Source organism: Furipterus horrens, unplaced genomic scaffold, assembly GCF_987537825.1.
Source record: "Furipterus horrens unplaced genomic scaffold, mFurHor1.1.pri manual_scaffold_9, whole genome shotgun sequence".
NCBI lineage: Eukaryota > Metazoa > Chordata > Mammalia > Chiroptera > Furipteridae > Furipterus > Furipterus horrens.
This window is the reverse complement of record NW_028327179.1, coordinates 18067063-18087822: the sequence shown is the minus strand read 5'-3', so window position 1 is coordinate 18087822 and position 20760 is coordinate 18067063. Positions and strand designations below refer to the sequence as shown.

At 37.6% G+C, this 20760-nt stretch overlaps 1 protein-coding gene across 1 annotated transcript in view; it reads left to right on the top strand.

Annotated features, from left to right (window-relative positions):
* Positions 1 to 20760, top strand: part of LOC150001368 (histone deacetylase 9-like) — a 203154-nt gene that overhangs the window by 86962 nt on the left and 95432 nt on the right. The window contains exon 6 of the mRNA XM_090286852.1: positions 3733 to 3851. Coding sequence (XP_090142978.1) covers positions 3733 to 3851 — 119 coding nt within the window. The remainder of the gene's footprint in view (positions 1 to 3732; positions 3852 to 20760) is intronic.

Genomic DNA, 20760 nt, shown 5'->3' with positions numbered 1-20760 from the left:
AGACTATGTGAAACTATAAAATCTATATTGTTTGTGAATTCAAGAATGATATACAGTCCTGGCTGGTGTGGCTCAGTGGATTGAGCCTGCAAACCAAAGGGTCGCTGGCTCTATTCCCAGTCAGGGCACATGCCTGGGTTGCGGGCCAGGTCCCCAGTTGGGGGCATGTGAGAAGCAACCACACATTGATGTTTCTCTCCCTCTCTTTCTCCATCCCTTCCCCTCTTTCTAAAAATAAATAAAATATTGAAAAATAAAAAGAAGAATGACATGCATAACAAATATGGTATCTGCTTCAGATAGAAACTAGTGGAATCTGTATATTTGGGAATATATGGGATAAATAGATATACTTCTGCTGTAAGTGGGTATGATGTCTTTATTAACAAACTAGTTTAATTGGAATGAAACCTGACTCCATTCCTATTGGAGACCAAATTTCTACTATTTTGCTTTAATGTTAAAGTAAAAATTTTTAAAAATTTGGCAAAAATAGATATCTATAAAAATACTTCCATGGGGGAACGGTTTGCATTTCATTCTTTTTTACTTTATGCCTTCATTTTCATAAAGAATATTATCTAATACCTTTCTGTGGGAGTATTTGTGGGAGATACTATTGTTTTTTGAGATTTCAAAGCCTAAAACTCTATTATTCTCTTCTCAATGTTGATTGACAGTTTGAATGGATATGAGCTTTCTAAATTTAAAAAGTGTGCCCCTCAGACTTTCCTTCATATGACGGTTTCCTAAATGGATTCTTTAAGTTTCTGATCTATTCCTGTCGGTTTTCCATGCCTCTCTTTTGTGCTTAACTTTCTGAGAGAAATGGTTGGCTCTTATCTCCAAAAGAGTCTACTGTATGTTTTGTTTGCTGTTTCTTCTTTATTATAATAGCATCCTCTTTTCATTTCATAGGTGCCCAGTCATCCCTTGGGACCAATGGGGCACTGGTTCCAGGGCCACTGTGGATACCAAAATCTGTGGGTGCTCAAGTCACTTAAATAAAATGGCATAGTATTTGCGTATAACCTATGTACATCCCCTCATATACTTTATTTTTTGTATTTGTTTTCATTTATTTTAAATTTGATATTGTTTACATGATTACAGTTGTCCCAATTTTTCCCCTTTGCTCCCTTCCACACAGGCACCCCCCACTCCCTCAGGCAATCCCCAAACCATTGTCCATGTCTGCCCCCATATACTGTAAATCATCTCTAGTTATTTATAATACCTAATACAATGTAAATGCTGTGTGAGTAGTTGTTATGCCATATTGTTCAGGGAATAATGACAAGGAACAAAAGTGTGTACATGTTCAGTACACATGCAACCTTTGTAGACCTAACGACACAGTATGTGTCAGCAACAATGATTCTTTTCAAACATTTTCAACTTGTGGATGCAGAACCCACAGATATGGAGGGCCAACTGTACTATTTTGTGTCTTGGGGGATAATCCTGGTGTTTGTAATTATAGTCTCTTGACTTCATTTTCTCAGGTATCAAGAGTTTCCTCTCTTTTATGTTTTGTTTGCGTGTTAGTTTTGTTGTCTTTCATACGAGAAGCATTCTTCAAACAGTTCATCATGTTTGAGCAAAGAGCACTGAAGAGTGGGAGCTCTCTCTGCCTGCGTAGGGCTTTGTGACTGGTGAATTCACTGGAGGAAGACTGAGGAAAATACCTGACTGTTGATCTGAGTGACTCGTAACCGTCATTCTCTCTAGGTGTTTTCTTTTTGTTCAGTCTGTTTCTCCAGGAAGACGAAGGAGCCAGCTTGCTTTTTGTGGCTTTGCCTCTGTAGACACATTTATGTGTTAGTTTTCCCCTCTGTGGATCAGCACTGTGATTTCAATATTCTAAAATTATGTTGGCAATCCTTGTCTCCTGTTGTCTCCTGTTCTGTCTTTGTCCTTCAATAATGTATGCATATGTATTTAATATCCAATGCAGAGAGAAGCCTTTATGGAGAAGGTAGTAAGTGAGCCATACCTTGAAGGCTATGTACCCTTCAATCAGTCTTACAAGTGTAGATGGACTGGGGAGACAAGAAGAGGAGGGGGAGAAACCTTCCAAGCAGAGGGAAAGGAAATGGAAAACGAGTTATTGTGATGCATATGATTGGATGGACAAATTTGTTCACTCATCTACTCAGGTTTTTCTAAGACTATTGTTTATTCTCTAAGTGAATACATAGGATTAATCAAATTAAATAGCATACCTTGATAATACACTCTTGATTCTTTGAGACAACTTATTCCAATATCTAATATCCTAACATACATCATACAGCTATTTCACCCATATGAAAAGTAGTAAGTTGATAATATATGACACTTTAATGAAAATTGTAATGTAAGAGTTGGTATTATTAAGAAGGAAAAGAATTGGCGAGACTGTTTCATATAATGTAGCTGTATTTGAGATTTTTAATTTTACGAAAGAATAAAATAATGAAATTGTGCATAGGAAACAAAAGAATGTTTTTACTTTGTTTAATTTATGGGCCAATTCACATATAAGTGGCTTTCCAGTTGTTGGAAGGACTTCCACAGAAGTCATTTACATGTACATTTATGAGTTTGAAGAATTGAGCTTTTAAACTTTTATAATAGTAGCAGAGTTAGGAAAAAAAATTTATTCATTTATGTCTCCATCTAGGTAACTTTCAAATATGTAGTTTTTATTTTGTAACTTCAACTTCTTGTTTATATTCCAAAAATTTTTTTAACTATCAAACTGTTATTATTATGGGACATCTACAACTTAATAAAATTTAAATAAATATCTCACTACTCAATAATAATTATTTTAGTATTTGGTGTAGTCATTTCCCCCAAAAAAACACACAATAGAGACATTATTACTTTTTAAATTTCCTGTGTTGTGCAGTTTTCCCATTTCGTTAAATTGTCTTTGAGAATTTGAATTCTAATGATGGCACACTGGTCCTGAAGCCTGCATTCAGAAAACATTTTAGTGTTGTAAAGCTAAGGGAGCTTCCGTTAGTCATTCCCTGTCAAATCCAGCCCTGAGGACAGAGGGCTGGGGACGCTGAGGAGGCTGAAGAGGTGTAAGTGCTGAAGGGTCTGAGTGGAGCCAGCAGGGGTTGCTGTCACGGGTGAGGCCTCCACATTCCTGCTGTCTCTGACCTTGGACTCACTTAACATTATAGTCTGGATTCTATTAAAGGAATTGCATGTTTTTTCTTCGCGAGAGTCACCCCCTACCACGACAAATATTTAAAAATGTTTTTTTTTTTTTTTTAGTTGGAAAAGCAACTTTTTCCCAAAAGAAATTTATAGTTCAAATTTACACCAAGTTCTCACTAACTGGAGCAAGCCGGGTTTTCACTGCAGCTTCAGCTTTCCTCTGTGAAACATTAGTCTCTCCCTTGGAAGAAGCAGTTTTTTATAGGCAGCGGGATAAAACAGCCACAGATGTGCATGGGAAATGATGGGCTTAAGAATGTACCTGCAAAGCATTTTTTTTTAATTTGGGGAAAAAAAAAAAAGATGAAAGATAAAAGGCTAAATTGGGATGCTAAAATAACAGTGATTCAGTATTAAGGAAATGATAAGTTTTTGATCCATTTCAAACAGCGTTTTCTTTTCCCCTTTCCTTTATTCTTGGGAAGTTCTTGAGAGTGTGCCAAGTCTTTCTCACTGCACAATTTTTAAAGGTATTTGCCATTCCCATGTGTAACTGGTTGCCTTTTTACTGTGTAGGACTGTAGTGACGCCTGTGGCCAAAGAGTTTAATCCAGACATGGTCCTAGTTTCCGCCGGATTTGATGCATTAGAAGGCCACGCCCCTCCTCTGGGGGGATACAAAGTGACAGCAAAATGTAAGTATATCCTTTAGGGCTTTATGAAATGCTATAAAATAATAACATATTTAGGTCTTTAAAACAGACAGCACCTTTTGCATGGATCTAGTAAAGTTAGGTGAGACTTTTGAAAATGTTTCAAAATGCTCTGTCAGATTTGTCTCTTTGTAGAAATTGGCCTTTAAGAAAAACAAAATTAATTTGTTTTCTTTGGTGGACTTGGGGGGACAATTCAGACCCTTAATGTTTTCAGGAGTCCCATGTTACTATTTAAAGGCAGATGTGATAGGGCTTCTGTTTAAAATATGGTGAATGACTTGAAAGGCCATGCGTCTAGAAAAGCTACTGGACTTTTTACAAGGAGAATTGAAGTTACTATTTTCATTCCACTGTACTTGGAGTAGAAATAAAGAAATAAACTATTTCCCATTAATACTGTGATCTTTGGGTTTGACTACAATGTGATTCCTATGCTCACAGGCTCTGTACATACCTACAGGCAATCTTCAGGGTCTTCTGTTGTGTTACAAAGATTAATTTTCTGGCTGTGTTACTTAGCAACCAGACACCAATGAACAAATTAATTTTGTGTTATATTTGCATTTGATTGATGTTACTTAATGCAATTTAACTAGAAAGAATCTTTAAGAATAATTTCCATGTTATCTGAATGTAAAAACAAGGCTTACAAATGTTTGGAGCACAAAGAATAGGATCAGTCGTTGTGATTTTTTAGCTAGCAGGGGGGTGGGAGGGGGCGGGGATGGAAATAAACAAATCAAAAACAACCTGACTACTTTTAAGCAAGAGAGATGAATTTGGATCAAGTGTGTTTTATTAATTTGAATAGGACCAAAGAACCAGCATCATGCCAACCTTTGTCTTTAGTTGGCATCTCATGCGAGAGAGTTTTCTGCTCTCTTAACTGTTCCAGTAACATTGGTAGGTAGTAGCTATTTTTAACATCTCTTATTTACTCAGGATTCTTAGTGCCTCGTTGTCTATTGAAAACAGAATAAGCAACTCCACAAACACAGACAAATCACAATAACTCACAATTGTTGTACAGCATAATAGAGAGGCACATTTGGTTCTATCAAATGTCTTGATAACCTTTTCACTTTCTTTGTGAATGCCACTCAAACAGAAGTCAGTCTTTCCACTGGAGATAAACACAAGATTGGTGAATAGCTTAATCAAAATAAAGAATAAAAAAAAGAGCTTATACCCCACATTGAGATAAACCCAAACAATAGAAAACACATGGAACAAAGATGGAAATCCAGAAAAGGCGTTCCTTGTTATTATATCCAAGAATCTCCCTCAGGAAGGAGAAATATTGGAGTAATATCTATGTTTGGGTCTTTCTCCCTGCCCAAGAGGCAAGTTGTAGCAAATACACTTCTCAGAATTAACTAGAAGGAATTAATCTTTTTGTTTGCTTGTTTATTCCTTTTTTTTTTTTTTTTTTTTGGCCAAGTCAAGTTCAAATATCAAATGTCATCTTGGAAAGTGGACTGGAATGTAATAGCAGCAGCATGGTTTGTTTTGGTCATAGCGATAAGAAACATGGCTTGTACCTCTTGTTAGCTTCAGTACATTGCGCCAAAACCTTCTGTATGTTGTGTTTCTTTTTCCACATTGGGGGGATATTCTTCATTGCGTTCTATGCCAGGATGTTTGTCTGTAATCTTTCCAGCCTCCCACCATTTCTTTCTTTTTTTTTTTTCCTTTCTCTGTTTTTTCTACTCAGCAGGCCATAAGCTTCTTTACTAGGTGATTTGTTTACTAAGAAAAACACACATAAATTGTAAGTGATTTAATAACTGGCCCTTTTTTGAGTACTTGCAGTTAAAAAGGAAAAGATATACAATGAGGAGAGGAAATCTTAGAACCCAAGGAGATCATAGTAGAGGTTATCTAAAACAGTTTGCATGTTTTATAGATGAGAAAACTAATTTATATTACCATCTGAAATAACTGGGGAAAAAAACCAAAGCACCTTATCCTGAATTTGTAGTTAGATGAAATTACATGAGGCTTCTGCTGGACTTTTTCACTAAAGAGAAAAATGTTTCATAAAATGCATGATAATAGAGAACTTGGATGGCTAATACACAGGCCATTTTGGTGCCTGTGACCCTTAACTTTCTGAGTATAGTCTGTGATAGACACGGGCTAGCCCCCTGGTACTTAAATGCAAAACAACAGAGCATCACATCTGGGCAACTGTTTATATGTATCATCTCACACAGGCCTGAGTTTGCCAGCTGAGGTGCTGCCACCTTAACTGGGTAGAGGTCAGCATTACTGGACGGCTGTGTAGTTATTCCCCAAATAGCTCACCCCTGGGTCTCTTTGTTCTCTAACACCTGGCAGATGCCTTTATGTAGCTTTGGTCTGAAAGTTCTGCACAGGCCATTCGTATCGGGCCAGAAGTCATCCTCCATTTGAAGCGGGTCTCAAAATGAGGCTGAAATGGTCTAAATCTAAGAGTAGGTGAAAATTATAGAAACACATTTCCCTCCTATTGTTTTCCCATTCTGAAAAAACTCACCCTTGCCTCAAGTATAATGTTCAAGGACTTTACAGAGTGTTTTGTGATCATGCCAGAGGTGCTAACTAACATTTTGTTGTCTTAGCACATTGAATAAATGTTTTAAAATAATAGTTTGATATTTCAGAATGAAAAGAATAAATAAAGTTGAAACAAAGTATTTTTGTTTGTTTTTAAACATTTAATTAGCTACCAATTTTTTTTTTTTTTACAGAATTGGTTAACACTATGACAAAAGTTTCAGTCCAGATATAGAGATGATTTAAGATTAAACTTGGTTCTTTGCTAGTCTAATTTTTTCTCTCCTCTTTCAGTTCTTTACATATTAAGTGTTCTATGCTGTGAAACTACAACAAAAATATCCAGATTTGTATCTACTAAATTTTTAAATAAATTATCTGAATTAGATATTTGAAATCAATGGTGTTTTTTCAATTATCCATCAGGATTATGGCCCAAGCTAAAAAAGTATCTTTGTGTCCTCACTGAAGCCCTACCCCAAACTTTACCTTGAATCTGTCAGTTTATCTTTTAAAATTCCCCCATTTTGATCTGATCATCTTCAGGATACAGTTTTAAAAGGGTTGGCATGACAACCAAGTGCCCTGTTCAAACAATAAAATTAAATAAAATTCATTCACTATATTGCAGCATTGCCTGGCTTTACTATATTGCTATCATTAAAACATGTAATAAAGATTTTTTAGTTCAAATTCATCTTATAAAAATAATACATTTTTTCACTTTAAACACATTTACATATTCTCTACTTTCTTTGACTTCAGGTAGTGAATTCGCATCTGCAAACTGCTTTTATCATGTGTATAAAAATTTTCCTCTTCTTTGAAATAATGCAAAAGTCATTGTAAGATGATAGCTACATCTGAGTTAAAATTGTTTCTTTAATAAACATGAACTCGTTTTACAGTTCTTGAGATAGAAACCATTTCCCTCAGCAAATATATAAGTGGGGTTTTGACAAGTAAAGGATAGCTACTGGTTGGGGAAAATATCAAATAGCATATCTTAGAGTCTTGAATTCCCAACTTCTCCTTGATAGACTGTTTTATCATTTTGGCGAAGCTCTTACTGCCCCACCCCACCCCACCCCTTGAGAGTACCACAGTGGGGCAGGTACCTGCATAAATGAATTTGTACTTAGTTGCCTGTCCCTCCTGGGAAAGCACAAAAATTCCTTGATTAGTCAATCCTCCAAAAATAAATCTCTAAGACATTTAAGTGCTAAACCAGTCAACAAAGAAGTGCCAAGGAATAAACTTTGTTAAACAAATGAGGCTGTGTTGGTCTACTTCATCTGCTAATGATGGATGCATGTGCTAACAAACTTCAGGATTTCTACCATTTAGAATTGGCAAGAGCTAAATGCTTTTATTATATTTACTCCAAGTCTTTTGTTTATAAAAGAAATAAAAATCACCGCTCCTAAGTCCTGTTCCCCTTTCTCTCTTAAACAATGTCATAATTTGTTTTTTCCAGTACACATACACAGACACACACACACACACACCATACAATATTTTAGTGAGTGTGATTTCTAATGTACCATATATAGCAAGAGGTAAGTTTTAAATTAAAGTTCTGTGCATATAGTTTATGAAACTTGCTTGTTTTGCTCTTAATATCTTTGTTTTGACATACACTCATAAATATTTATATATCCTTTTACTTTCTGTATATTAGGCAATTATGGACATACACTATTATGTATTTTATCTCTCTTCTTATTAATGGGCTGGTAAGTTGTTTCTGGGTTTTCACTATTATAAACAATGTTTAAGTGAACATCATTTCACACGTCTTCTCTCGCCTAGGTGTCACCTTCCAGAGACCGTTGTAGTCCAAGAGGGCTTCTGTTCCTTTTTCAGTACTTAGCACTTGAAATCATGAGGGAGGCAGCGAAAGAAGGAAGGAATGCCTTCCAGCTTCCCAAACCCCAGCCCCTATCCCTTGTTTCCTGCAAACACGTACACCTGCACAACGAACTCTTTCCTCTTCTCTTTGCCATTTTGTGCTTCATATATCACATCCCTTCCCGTACCATTAAAATGGTCAGAGAGCATTTTGTTGTCTTCTGATATTCTTCAAGTTTAATCCAAACATTAAGGGGGAAAAAATGGGCTAGAAGTCATGTGATAGATTAGTTAAAAATATTATTTTAAGATGTTTTCAAGCAATACCTGGGAAATTAAATTTAAATCGAAACGATGATTTTCTACTCAAAGCCAGTTTGATTGGCTGGGAGGGCACAGCCTGGGCATTCAGTAGACGAGTGATAATCCTGGCGTGGGCTCTTAGAATGCCCACAGGAATGTCACTCAACCTCGTGAAGGTTGTTCCCCAGACCCTAAAGGAAACATTAATTTCATCCTGGCAGTAGTATTGTTATTGATGACGGAGTAATAATACCTGATGGCAATCATTGGATATTTACTCCATGCCAAACACCATATGCAGTGCTTTTCTGCATCAGCTCATTTTGTATTTTATGATTAAATGAGATAATATATATAAAGCACCTTTTTTTGTGTATGCTTTTATTATTATGATTTTAGTATTTCTTATTACCCTGAAATCACTAAAGAGGATTTAGCAGTCATTTTAAAAAGTGATAGAAAAATTAAGTCACTCAGTTACAGAGCTGAAGAAATAACAAAACCACAACGCCATCTCAGGTCTTTTAACTTCTAGCTTTATATGTGTCCATTTGGCTCCACAAGTTATTAAAAGTTTTCCAAGTAAACGAGTAAGGTTTTTAATTACTGTAGAAGTGCATTCTGAATTGTGAAATATAGGAAATAAAATAAAATTCTCCCAACAATAAATGACTTACCTGAATAAAATTCTCAAGTCAGAAAAGTAAGCAGAACTTTTCAGGTATATATATATATGGGAGTTTGCCAGTTTGAGGTCATATTTGGTATTTGTCATGGAGGATTCTGCAGAGGAACCAGTCTTTGGCTCAAAAATTTTTCATATACATGTAGTCTCTTCATTATACTTATAGGTAAGTACGAGGCCCCCAGCAAAGTTAGGAGGAGGTAGATTTGCAAGACATTTATAATGGTCCATATATTTATGCAGCATAGTTTCCTTGTGTATATCTCATGGTCAACATAAAGAAGCAACAGAGCTAATTAAGGAAGAAAAATGTCAGTGTATAAAAAAATAACAGAGCTTAGACTTGGGAACGATTTGATTTTGAAGTGACAGCCAAAAGATTTGTTCAATGAGGGCTCCATGTTTTACTATTACCCAGCCTTCATTTTCTCTCTCAATTGCCTGTTTCCTTACACCACCTGACAACTCAGATACCAAATTGTAGAAGAATATTTTCCATCTGCCGTGCTTAGTTACTGATGTCATGAAGCAATCCTTAGGCCAGGGTGACTACTACTTAACTTTGAAGAGCAAAATTGCTATAACTGTACCATAACTGGGGCCAGATCAACATCGCTTTTGAAAAGAAAATACATAAGCAGAGTGTGCCCTGAGGGAGGGTGCCAGCTGCAACTGTAGAGCGGGCTGTGTGCTGAATTTCATTGATGCTAAAATGCACATTTTCGTACTTTAACACGTCTGACTTGTGATACCTCTTACATTTGATGGCATTTCATTATTGGATTAGCAGTGTTCTTTTTATTTTTATAGCGGTCTATTAAAAATAGTCACAATTATTTTGTGCTACAATTGATGACATCTTAGATTTAAATAAATATAGTATTTTACTTTTTGAAATGTTGTTTTAAAAGTACCAAAAGCCATAACTGAAATTATAGCTTAGATTCCCATTTTACATTTTTGTCCAGACTTCCAATGATTTAATAGAATCCCAAGAAAGTAAAAATTAAAATAATAGTACCAACAAACAAAAAACATTATCAGGGAGAGATTTTAGATTGTGGATTTTCTTAATATGAGTTGCTGTTAGACAAAAATTATCCTTCCTTGGCCTGAAACCTCCATGACCATAGGTTCTGACTCTTTTTTTGTGATGATCCCTTTAACTAAAATTATTTGTTTCCACTTTCACAAATCAATACAAAGGAGAGTCGGTCAAATAATTTATTATCATAGCCTATGGGCCAAAGCTGTTACTGACAGTCAGCTTCTAGCATATGAGTGGTTGATGAAGTTATCAGAGAAATTATGGGGGGAGGGGTGAGTGTGCACTTCCCATTTACAGAAAGTTTTCCTCATCCTGTTCTCAGGGGCTGGAGAGTCATTATGATCTAGTGGTTTTCAACCCAGCAGGCAGAGGCATCACTGAGTGGCCTTGTTAGGGTTGCTGGGCCCCACTGAGAATTTCTGATTCTTTAGGGATGGAGTCAGACCTGTAATTTGCATTTCCAAGTTCCAAGGTGATGCTGCTACTACTGGTCCAGGGACCACACTTTGAGAACTACTGGGCTAGTTACCAAGAGAAAGGACAGGATTTGGAGTTAGTTGGTTCGCAGTTTGGGTCAAATTGGCTATACACTCACCTTTCTGTGTTTTAATGGTCCTGTTTCTCAAAGAGATATAACATAAATTAATCTGTTTTGGCTAACTTAGGGATATTATGAGAAATCAATGAGTTATTATGGTCTTGAAAAAGTGTTTTTCAATATGTGATACTCTAGATATAAAAGATATCAATTGTATCTATTAAATTTAGGGATGCTATTGTTTTTCACACACTTAAAGCTGGGTTCAGAATTCACGTCTTTTATCCATAAAAGACTTAAATGTAAATTTGAATTCATATGTCAAAACACTTTTGCAATCTTATATGAAAGTAAATGCTGAAATATTTAATTGTTTTGAAATGTTTAGCATATTTAAAGATATTTTAAAACATCCATATTATTTTTATTGAGACGTAATTGAGGTACAACATTATATTAATTTTAGGTGAACAATGTAACAATTTAATATTTGTACATACTGTGAAATGATTATCACAATAGGTCTACTCAACATTCATCGCCACGCATAGCTACAGATTTTTTTCTTGAGATGAGAACTTTTAAGATCTACTCTCTTAGCAATTTTCAAATGTACAATACAGTATTGTTAACTATAGTCACCATGGAGTACATTACATCCCCATGACATTTATTTTATAATGGGAAGTTTGTACCTTTTGACCACCTCTACGCATGTCACCTACCCCCCACCTATGCCTCTAACATTCACCAATCTGTTCTCTGTATCTATGAATTTGTTTGCTGTTGTTTTTATATGGAGGTGGCTAAAATCTCACATATCTTTCCTCTTTCTGACTTCTTTCCAAAAGAACCTCCAGGCTTGTCCCAGGTGATGCTGGGGCTCCTGGTCACAGATCAGTCACCAGGAGTTTCAGTGATTGTTTTACCATCAGGTCTTATGATTCCAGAAAGTTATAATTAGACATTTTTGCCCAATATTTCCCTCAGGTAGTTTCAGACCAAGAGTCATTTCCAAGAACTTCCACTTATCTTTCACCCAAGTAACCTTGTTGTTACTTGGTAGGGTACCATGAACTCTGCCATGTCCCTTAGTAGAAAAAGTCTGTAGAACTGAGATTTCTCTTAATCTCAGAATGTGATGCATTTGCAGTCAAACAATATGAGAAGTGACAAGACAGAAGCATAATTTTCTTCCAAGTTTTTTAAAAAAATGCAATACTTCTCTTAAAGAAGTTTCCTCGTTCCATCTCTCACCTTCATCCAATCCCCAAGTCTCAGTACCAGCCATAAGAAATCGTATGAAACTAACCAGATTGTAAACTCTAATTCATCTCTTCTTATCTTTTCTTCAAATTTTTAGCGTGGAATTTTTCAATCTAAATGAATCACCTGTATAAAAGAGTATTTATTTTAACGAAGGAAGTGAAACAAATGCCTCAGGTTATGAAAATGCAGTTTGTAAAACTCTGGTTTGATTACTGCAAATTTTTTGAATGTTCATGTTTTTTCAAGAATGACTTATGTTTAGTCTTATAACAATGCAATCTATAGGTAAGGTCTTTAGTCCCTGCTGTTTTTCTCCTTTTTCTGACTTGGTGGAATTTTTCTGTAAACTGGAAAAAGTACCCATTTCAAAAATTATTTTACCAAATCATTGACCATCTCTGGCATATAATCCCTATGCTTAATAATCTCTTCTTGCAACTACAATACAATTTGCTTTTCTTTGACCTCTCTCCTCTCTCCACCTCATCTTTACCCTCCTTGGTCCCCTACTTTGTTCACCGTGTTTCAGCCTTGTGGATCTTTCCGTCTGTCTAACAGGCCAGAATCCTGTCAGGGTCTTTACAAAGAATATTTTTTCTGTCTGGAACGCACTCTCCTTCAGTGCTCCCTAAAAGTCTTCTCAGCCTAGATGTCACCTCAAAGAGATCTCCCCTGACCCCAGTGCCCCCCCATCCCCCCCCCCCAGTCACCCTCCATCCTTTTTCCTAATTTCTCTTTGCTAAAACTATGTTGTTTGGGGCTATTAGGTGTTGTTAACTATCATATCTACAGGGGCTAAAACATCACCTCACTCATTGTCCAGGCTCAAAACGCATTTACTGACCTTCAATTATTGAATGATTATTCTCTTTAAAAAAGAAATCAAGTGACCTAATTTAAAATGCATTTAAGTTCCATGAAGTCAATTTATTTTTTTTATTTGAAAAGTTTGGTGCCTGGGTGTATATTCAAGATATTTTCATAAGTGTCCATGTTGTACTATGTGTATTGCTATGGGGAAAAAAAAGAAAAGAAAATCACTCATTATGCCAAGAAATTTCAGGTAGTAGTTCAAAAAAGTAGGCTTTGGAATGTAACTTTCTAGGTTCGAAACTTGGCTCTGCCACTTTTGTGTGTGTATGACCTTGGGCGACTTACTTTACCTTAGTGGGACTGAATATCCTCAAACACAAATGGGACTATTTCATAGGTTTGTGAAGATTAAATAAGACAGCCCATTTTTCAACCTAAAGAATGACATTTAGTAAGCACTCAACAAATGTTAGCAAATATTGACTAGTCTTCCATTTTTCCTGTGCCTTGAAAGTGCTCTGGACTATAACAAGTTTAATGCATGCATAGCATATTACTCTTATTGGAGCTGAACAGCACTAGATCTGCATCTTGATAGTAACATATATAACTGGCCTTTAAATGCTTCAAACTAACTTCCCAGTGAAAGGTAAACTAATGAGCACCGTTAACAAAATGCATGAGTCCATCGATTTGGGGAGATCACTTATATCAATGCAAGGAATCTCCCAGACTTCTGTTCAGCTGGGAGTCAGTCTAGCTAGCCACACTCATGTACAAGCTAATAACATAGTGGTGAAGGCTAATACTATTAGGGGCAAAGAGCAGAATTCTTTATTTAGTGAACATTTCCATAAACACCTAGAAGATTTTCATATACAGGAAAAAAAAAGACTGTCCCTGTTACTTAAGAGAAAAACCAAGAAATAAAAGTGAGGGAACATTTCTATTGGTGATTGGGAATACATCACATCTGTTGTTACTGATTACCTCTTCAAAAGCAGATTTTTTAACACCTTAAATGTAAAGAAACTTACTAGAGTATAAAATATGAGGCGATGTTTATTTTTTAACAATTTATGGAAATTTGTCTTTGATAGTATCAATACTATGATATAAAATTTTAAATAAGGCAGAAATTGGTAAGATAAAAGGATAGTTGGAGCTGGTAATGAAGAAAAACAAAGGTAAACCCAGAGAGAGCAGACAGGCCAAGGTAGCATACTCAGGATTTAATTTATTTGGCTGACCTCTAATTCACTCAAACAGTGTAGAATATTTTGGCAAGTCTGTCTGATCCGGGTTTCACAGCACATATTTTTGTGTGTATCATATGCTGTTGAGTCAGCTCCCACTCCTGGCGACCCTATGAATGAACGAGTGATACCCATAATGTCCTCTCTTCAGCAGCCTGGCCCCGCTCCTGTAGACTAAGGCTTATGGCTTTTTTAAAGAAGTTAATCCATCTCATAGTTGGTCTTCCTCTTTTCCTGATGCCTTCTGTTTTCCCCAGAACTATAGTCTTTTCCAAAGAACCCTGCCTTCTGGTGATGTGCCCAAAGTAGGACAACATCTTTGTGCACTATATAAAATCCATCATCTCATTCAGAGCTGCTTACCTCAAATTCAAAAACAGTTCCCAGCTCTGTTCATTTATTTTCAGTTTTCTGGATCTACTATAAACAGTTTTCTCTGATGTTGTTATTTCTAGTCGAAGATTGCTTCCCATAGCAGTGCCCTTACTCACAATAGTTCCTTCCTGCTTTAGGGTAATTATCTAAATAAGGCACACATCAGAGTCCCGAAAATCATTTCATTGTCCAAGTAGCCAGCAGAGGGAATCATTTATTAAATGTAGCTAAGTTCTGCAACTGGCAGGCACATGAAGTGCCTAAAGAAAGCAGAGGAGTGTCAGGCTACTTGGGGCTGTTCCAGGAAGGTTGTCTACTTCAAGAGCTACATTTTATTAAGATTGTGGTGGTTGTTGAAACTTTTCCTGTTGTTTTACTCAGTAATCTCAGGGGGACTGTTTGGCACTAGGGTGCGAAATGAGATCAGCAATTAGGAAAAGACACCACTGCGGGCACTTGCGAGTAAATCATTGAGCACCAGACCTAGTAACTATTAAGTGCCAGGCGAGAGTAATAGCAAAAGGTTGTGGGAAGAGTCCGGCTTCTTCATCTCTCCAGTGTGCCTGCCGCTGTCAGCTCATTGCCTGACTCTGTCCAGAGGTGCTGGTCAGGTATTCGGTTGGCAAGAAGAAAGTTGATGGCAGTCACCTCTTGATCCCAACAGAGTTGATCACTCAAAGATTTAAAAGTTTCATCATCTAGGAACTAAAATCCCTTATACTGGCCACAACTGTCTATCTAGGAGCAGCCCTGGCGCCACCTCCCACGTGGGACAGAGGCATTGGTTTATGAGCCTGGCAGGTCTGTCTGTGAATTAATCTGTTCTCTCTGGTGGCAAGGAGGAGAGCACTTCCAGCTGATTTGCTCGTTGACTCCCACATGGGAGAAGGAACAAACTGGAAGAGCAGAATGTTAAGTAACTTCTTACTTGCAACCATAGCCACAGTATCCCCTCCAATTGTCATAGATGTGAATACTCCTTTCGCTTCCATATAACAATCGAGAAAAGAATGGAGAGAAATAAGGGGACATGATGAGTATTAGAGTGGTGTATTGGAAATTACACTGGGAGGAGAGCGACTTTTGTTCTAATCCTTATTCACTCACTAAGTATCTGTTTCAAAAATTGATGTGTTCAGTCCTCATCTGTAAAATGAAGTATTTGGATCAACTAATAGAGTCGTTTAAAATTCTCTATCTAAAATAGGAAGAGCTACAAGAATTTAATAAGTGCTTATAATCTACTTTTTAAATTTTACATAAAAAAATTTTTATAACAACACTCTGAGATAAGAAGTGTTGCTACCATCCCCATTTAACAGATGAAGAAACTAAAACATTAAAGAAAATGTAAGAAATGGCCTGATTTGTGAAAGAGCTACAGTTGGTAAACCCCGAGTGGTCTGGCTTCAAAGCTGGCAAAAATGTGTTTTTCTGTCTGTGTTTATATCAGAGGTTGACCTTGAAAAATTGAAAATAAGGAGAGCCAAGCAAGGACCATGGCACATTTAAGATTTGCATCAGCATTTGGATCCAGGATTATTAAGTTTACTCTTTTGGCTAAAATCACTATATCTCTTTCCCTTTGTGCTATTTCCACTCTTTTTCCTTCTCTCCTGGAAGATTATTTTGTGTATTGAGAGCAAAAAACTCTCCACCATGAAGAACTTGAGCCCTGCCCTGTGAAGACAGAAAGAGGTAAACTTGGGCTCTTGTGTACCTATTCTTTCTTGATGCTTTATTAAAAGATACATAGCGGGGCAATGCAGAGTGGGAGGAGACAGATTACACACACACACACACACACACACACAAGAATAAGAAAACATATTCCAGAGGGCTCAGGAAAGCATATTTGATTTTGTCCCAGACATATAATGGTAGTAAATCTTCCTTGTGTAAGACTGATGAAACTGTTTTCTTGGTAGAGAGCTGAGATTTATATTGTAAGGATAATTACTATTGAGTTGAAGGAGCTTAAGTTTATGTTCAATCTTTATTTTTTTTAAACACTTGCTTCTTCTCATATTTGGCCTTTGTTCTAAAGTGAGTGATGAGAGCCTACCTGGGGTTTCAAGTAGGCCAAAGGACTGAAGGGAAAAAACAAAAACAAAGAGAGCCCCAAGTACTTTCCTCAGGAAGGCAGGAATGGGAGACAGACACGCAAACGCCTGCACACCCAGGCCTCTTTCACTATGTCCTCGCCCTTCTTTTTATATGAATAATGTTAGTGGCCTCTGAAGGGACAGAAAGCTGCAGGCTCTAAACAACTGCCAATTCTCTGCAAAATCAAGCCACTCACTCAGGGTGACAACCTGTATTTGTGCTTGACACAAAGAGCTGTGGACAAATGGGAGCTAACACATAACCTGTGCTTGATGCCTCCACCAAATCCCGGGGCCCGAGTCAGTGTTTCACCAGGAAAAGGAAACCAGAAGAAAAAAGAAAGTGCTCCATTCATTCAGCAGGCAAACATTGGCCACCTACGAGGTGCTCGATGATGCTGTAGGTCCTGCGGTAACATCAGTCTGAAGAAGTCAAAGCTTCCTGTGTTCAGGCAGCTTATCTATCCAAGCTATGTTGTCTAAAAAAATTACCCACTGGTCACATGTGATCATTTAAATGTGAATTAATAAAACTATATGATTCAAGTACTCAATAGTCACGCATAGCTGGCAACTGCTACATTGGATAACACTGATATAGAGCATTTGCTTCATGGCTGAAAGTCCTTTAAAAAAATTTTTTTTTTAATTTATGTATTTGTAGAGAGAGAAGAAGTGAGGGAGAAAGAGAGGGAGAGAAACATCAATGTGTGGTTGCCTCTTGTGCACCCCCAACTGGGGACCTGGCCTGCAACCCAGGCATGTGCCCTGACTAGGAATTGAACCTGTGACCCTTTGGTTCTCAGGTAGGCACTCAATCCACTGAACCACACTAGCCAGGGTAGAAAGTTTTTTGTTTGTTTGTTTGTTTTTTTCTTTTCATTTTTTTATTCTATTACAGTTGTCCCATCTTTCCCCCATTGCTCTCCCCTGCGCCGCCTACCTCCCCCCTCTCTCAGTCAATCCCCACCCTGTTGTCCATGTTAATGGGTCATTTATATTAGTTTCTTGACTAGAAAGTTATTTTAGAGAGCATTTTCTAGTGATTAACGATTAAACAAAATAAATAAGCAACATATAGTACATTAGGAGTTATGCTATGAATAAAATTAAGGTAGGGAGCCCTGATTGGGTAGGTCAGTTGGTTCGAGTGTCATCAGACAGACCAAGGTTGTGGATCTGATCTCCAGTCGGGCACATACAAGAATCATCCAATGGCAAAGGACATGAACAAACACCTCTCCATAGGGGACATACAGAGGGTCCATAGTCATATGAAAGGATGCTCAACATCACTAGCCATCAGAAGGATGCAAATTAAAACCACAATGAGATACCACTTTACACCTGTCAGAATGGCCATCATCAACAAATCAACGAACAACAAGTGCTGGCAAGGATATAGAGAAAAGAGAACCCTACTGCACTATTGGTGGGAATGCAGACCTGTACAGCCACTATGGAAAACAGTATGGAATTTTCTCAAAAAGCTAAAAATGGAACTGCCTTTTGCTCCAGCAATTCCATTGCTAGGATTATACCCAAAGAATCCTGAACACCAATTCAAAAGAACCTATGCACCCCTATGTTCATAGCAGCACTACTCACAATAGCCAAGTGCTGGAAACAGCCTAAGTGCCCATCTATAGATGAGTGGATTAAAAAACTGGCAATTTACACAATGGAATACTATGCAGCAAAAAGAAAGAAGGAACTCTTAACCATTTGGGACAATGTGGATGGAACTTGAGAGTATTATGCTTAGCGAAATAAGCCAGGCAGCAAAAGACAAATACCATATGATCTCACCTAATACAGGAAATTAATGAACAACACATACAAATGAGCAAAATAGAACCAGAGGCAAGTAAACACGGAGCAGACTGACAGTGACCAGGGAGGAGGGGAGAGGGGGGAAAAGGGGGAAAAGGGAGGAAAGAAGGGGAAGGGTTTAGTCAAGGAACTAGTATGAATGAGCCATGGCATGGACAACTGGGTGGGGATTGACTAAGGGAGAAGGGATGGGTGGGATGCAGGGAGAACAATGGGGGAAAAAGTGGGACAACTGTAATAGAAAAAAATAATGAAAAAATTTAAAGAAAATGAATCATCCAATGAATGCATAAATAAGTGGAACAACAAATCAGTGTCTCTGTCTGTTGGTCTGACTCTCTCTCTCCCTTCCTTCTCCTCTCCCTCTAAAAATCAATTATAAATAAATAAATAAATAAATAAATAATAAATAAATAATAAAGTAGGGAAAAGATAAGGCTGTGCTGGGAGATATGAGATTTGCAAATTTAGAGGTGCTGATCAGAGATGGCCTCACTCACAAATGGCATCTGTATGAAGACCAGAAGGTGACAAGGGAGAAAACTGAGACCACCATAGGGAATGGCATTCTAGGTGTGAGAAAAGACAGGGCAAAGGCCATGAGGCAAAGGCTCTTTGGGGTGCTGTAGGAACAAGGAGGCACGTACGACAGAGATGGAGTGATAAGGAAGAAGGAAGGTGCGAGGAGTATTCTGATTTACTGTAAAAGGCAATGAATTGGATTTGCTGTCACATTAGATCTGGAGTCAGAGAAGGGCAGGTATGGAGGATAAAGGGTAACTCCAAAGTCTTGAGTCTGGACACCAGATAGGAAAAGAGTTGATGTTAACTGAAATGGGCAAAGTTGTGGAAGCCAGTTTGAGATAATTATCAGGTGTTCAGCTCTGTACGTGTTGGACATGAAATGTTTCTTAGACGTTTGAGAAGAGCTTTCTGGAAGGCAAGGGGTTTAGGATAGAAGCCAGAGCTAAAGATATAAATACAGTTGTTGTCTGCCTGTAGATGGAATTTAAAGCCATGGCCTCAGGTAAGATCAGGTGTGTGGCAAGCGTGGTTGGAGAAGAGATGGAATGACTTGGGACTTGGGACACTCCAATGTTATGACATCAGAGTCATGAGAAGGAGCCAGAGGAGGAGATGCTGACGTCCTGGAACCCAGCTGAGGCCTGTGGTTGCTAGAGGACAGCATAGTCAGCTGTATCAAATGTTGAGTGAGATAAGAACTGGCTGTCAGATTCAGAAACACAGATACCACTGCTGACCTTGGCCATGAAGGGTTTAATGAGTTAAAAGCCTGAAGAGCACAGAGTTGCAGGAGGGGAATTGAAGACTTTATGCTTAGACTACTCATCTTGTGAGGAATTCGTTCTGATAGGACTCAGATAAATGAAGTAGGGGGAAAGAGGAAAGTGAGTATTTAAAAAATTAACATTGGTAAAACCAGAACACATCAAGGACAAAGCCAAAAATAGATGCTGTCGAAGTGAGAGAAGAGAATTAATATCTGGAGAAATGTCCTTGACTTTATGCAAGGAGTGTGACCTGGTGCACAAATGGAAAGTTTGGACTTTAACATATAGAGTGTTTATCCACAGCAAGAGCAGGGAAAGAGGAGCGCATGCGTCCAGATGCCAGCAGGTGGGTGAGTGCAGTGGTGGGAGATTTATGAAGCGTGCTTCGGATCAACTTCTTCCTCAGCGAAATAAGAACCAAGGTCATCACTGAGAATAAGAATGCGAAGGGAACATTGGAGATTTGAAAATCAAATAGAAGAGATGACAATTAGATAAGAGAGAGGAAAAGGGAATTTATTAGAAGATGGCATGAAGCAACCTTAAGGACCCATGTAAGTAAGTGTCATGGACACCACCTCAAAGTAAGACAATTCCTTTTCACCAGCCACCTTGAACAACAGCTTAGCCAGGGTTGAATTAGAGATAAAGAGGCAAAGAAGCAATTTGGTGGCATACTATGAATTTTAAACTGGTTAAAGGCAGGAAGTGAGAAAATGAGTATAAGGGAAATGAAAAATTGATGAGATCAATGAATTGCCGACCCCAAAATTATTGCAGTTGCTGAAGTAGTGGAGTAAACTGAAAAGATAGGAGGTGATGATGATATGAGAGGAGAATGCTTGGAGTTGATATCATGGAAGGTTCTGATTAAAGGGACTGGCACATGATCTTAAGAGGGAGTCACTAAGTCCTAATCTAAGCATCAATACACAAAGGGAGTTACTTTAAATTTTTATTAGGCTGGTGTACATTCTGTCTG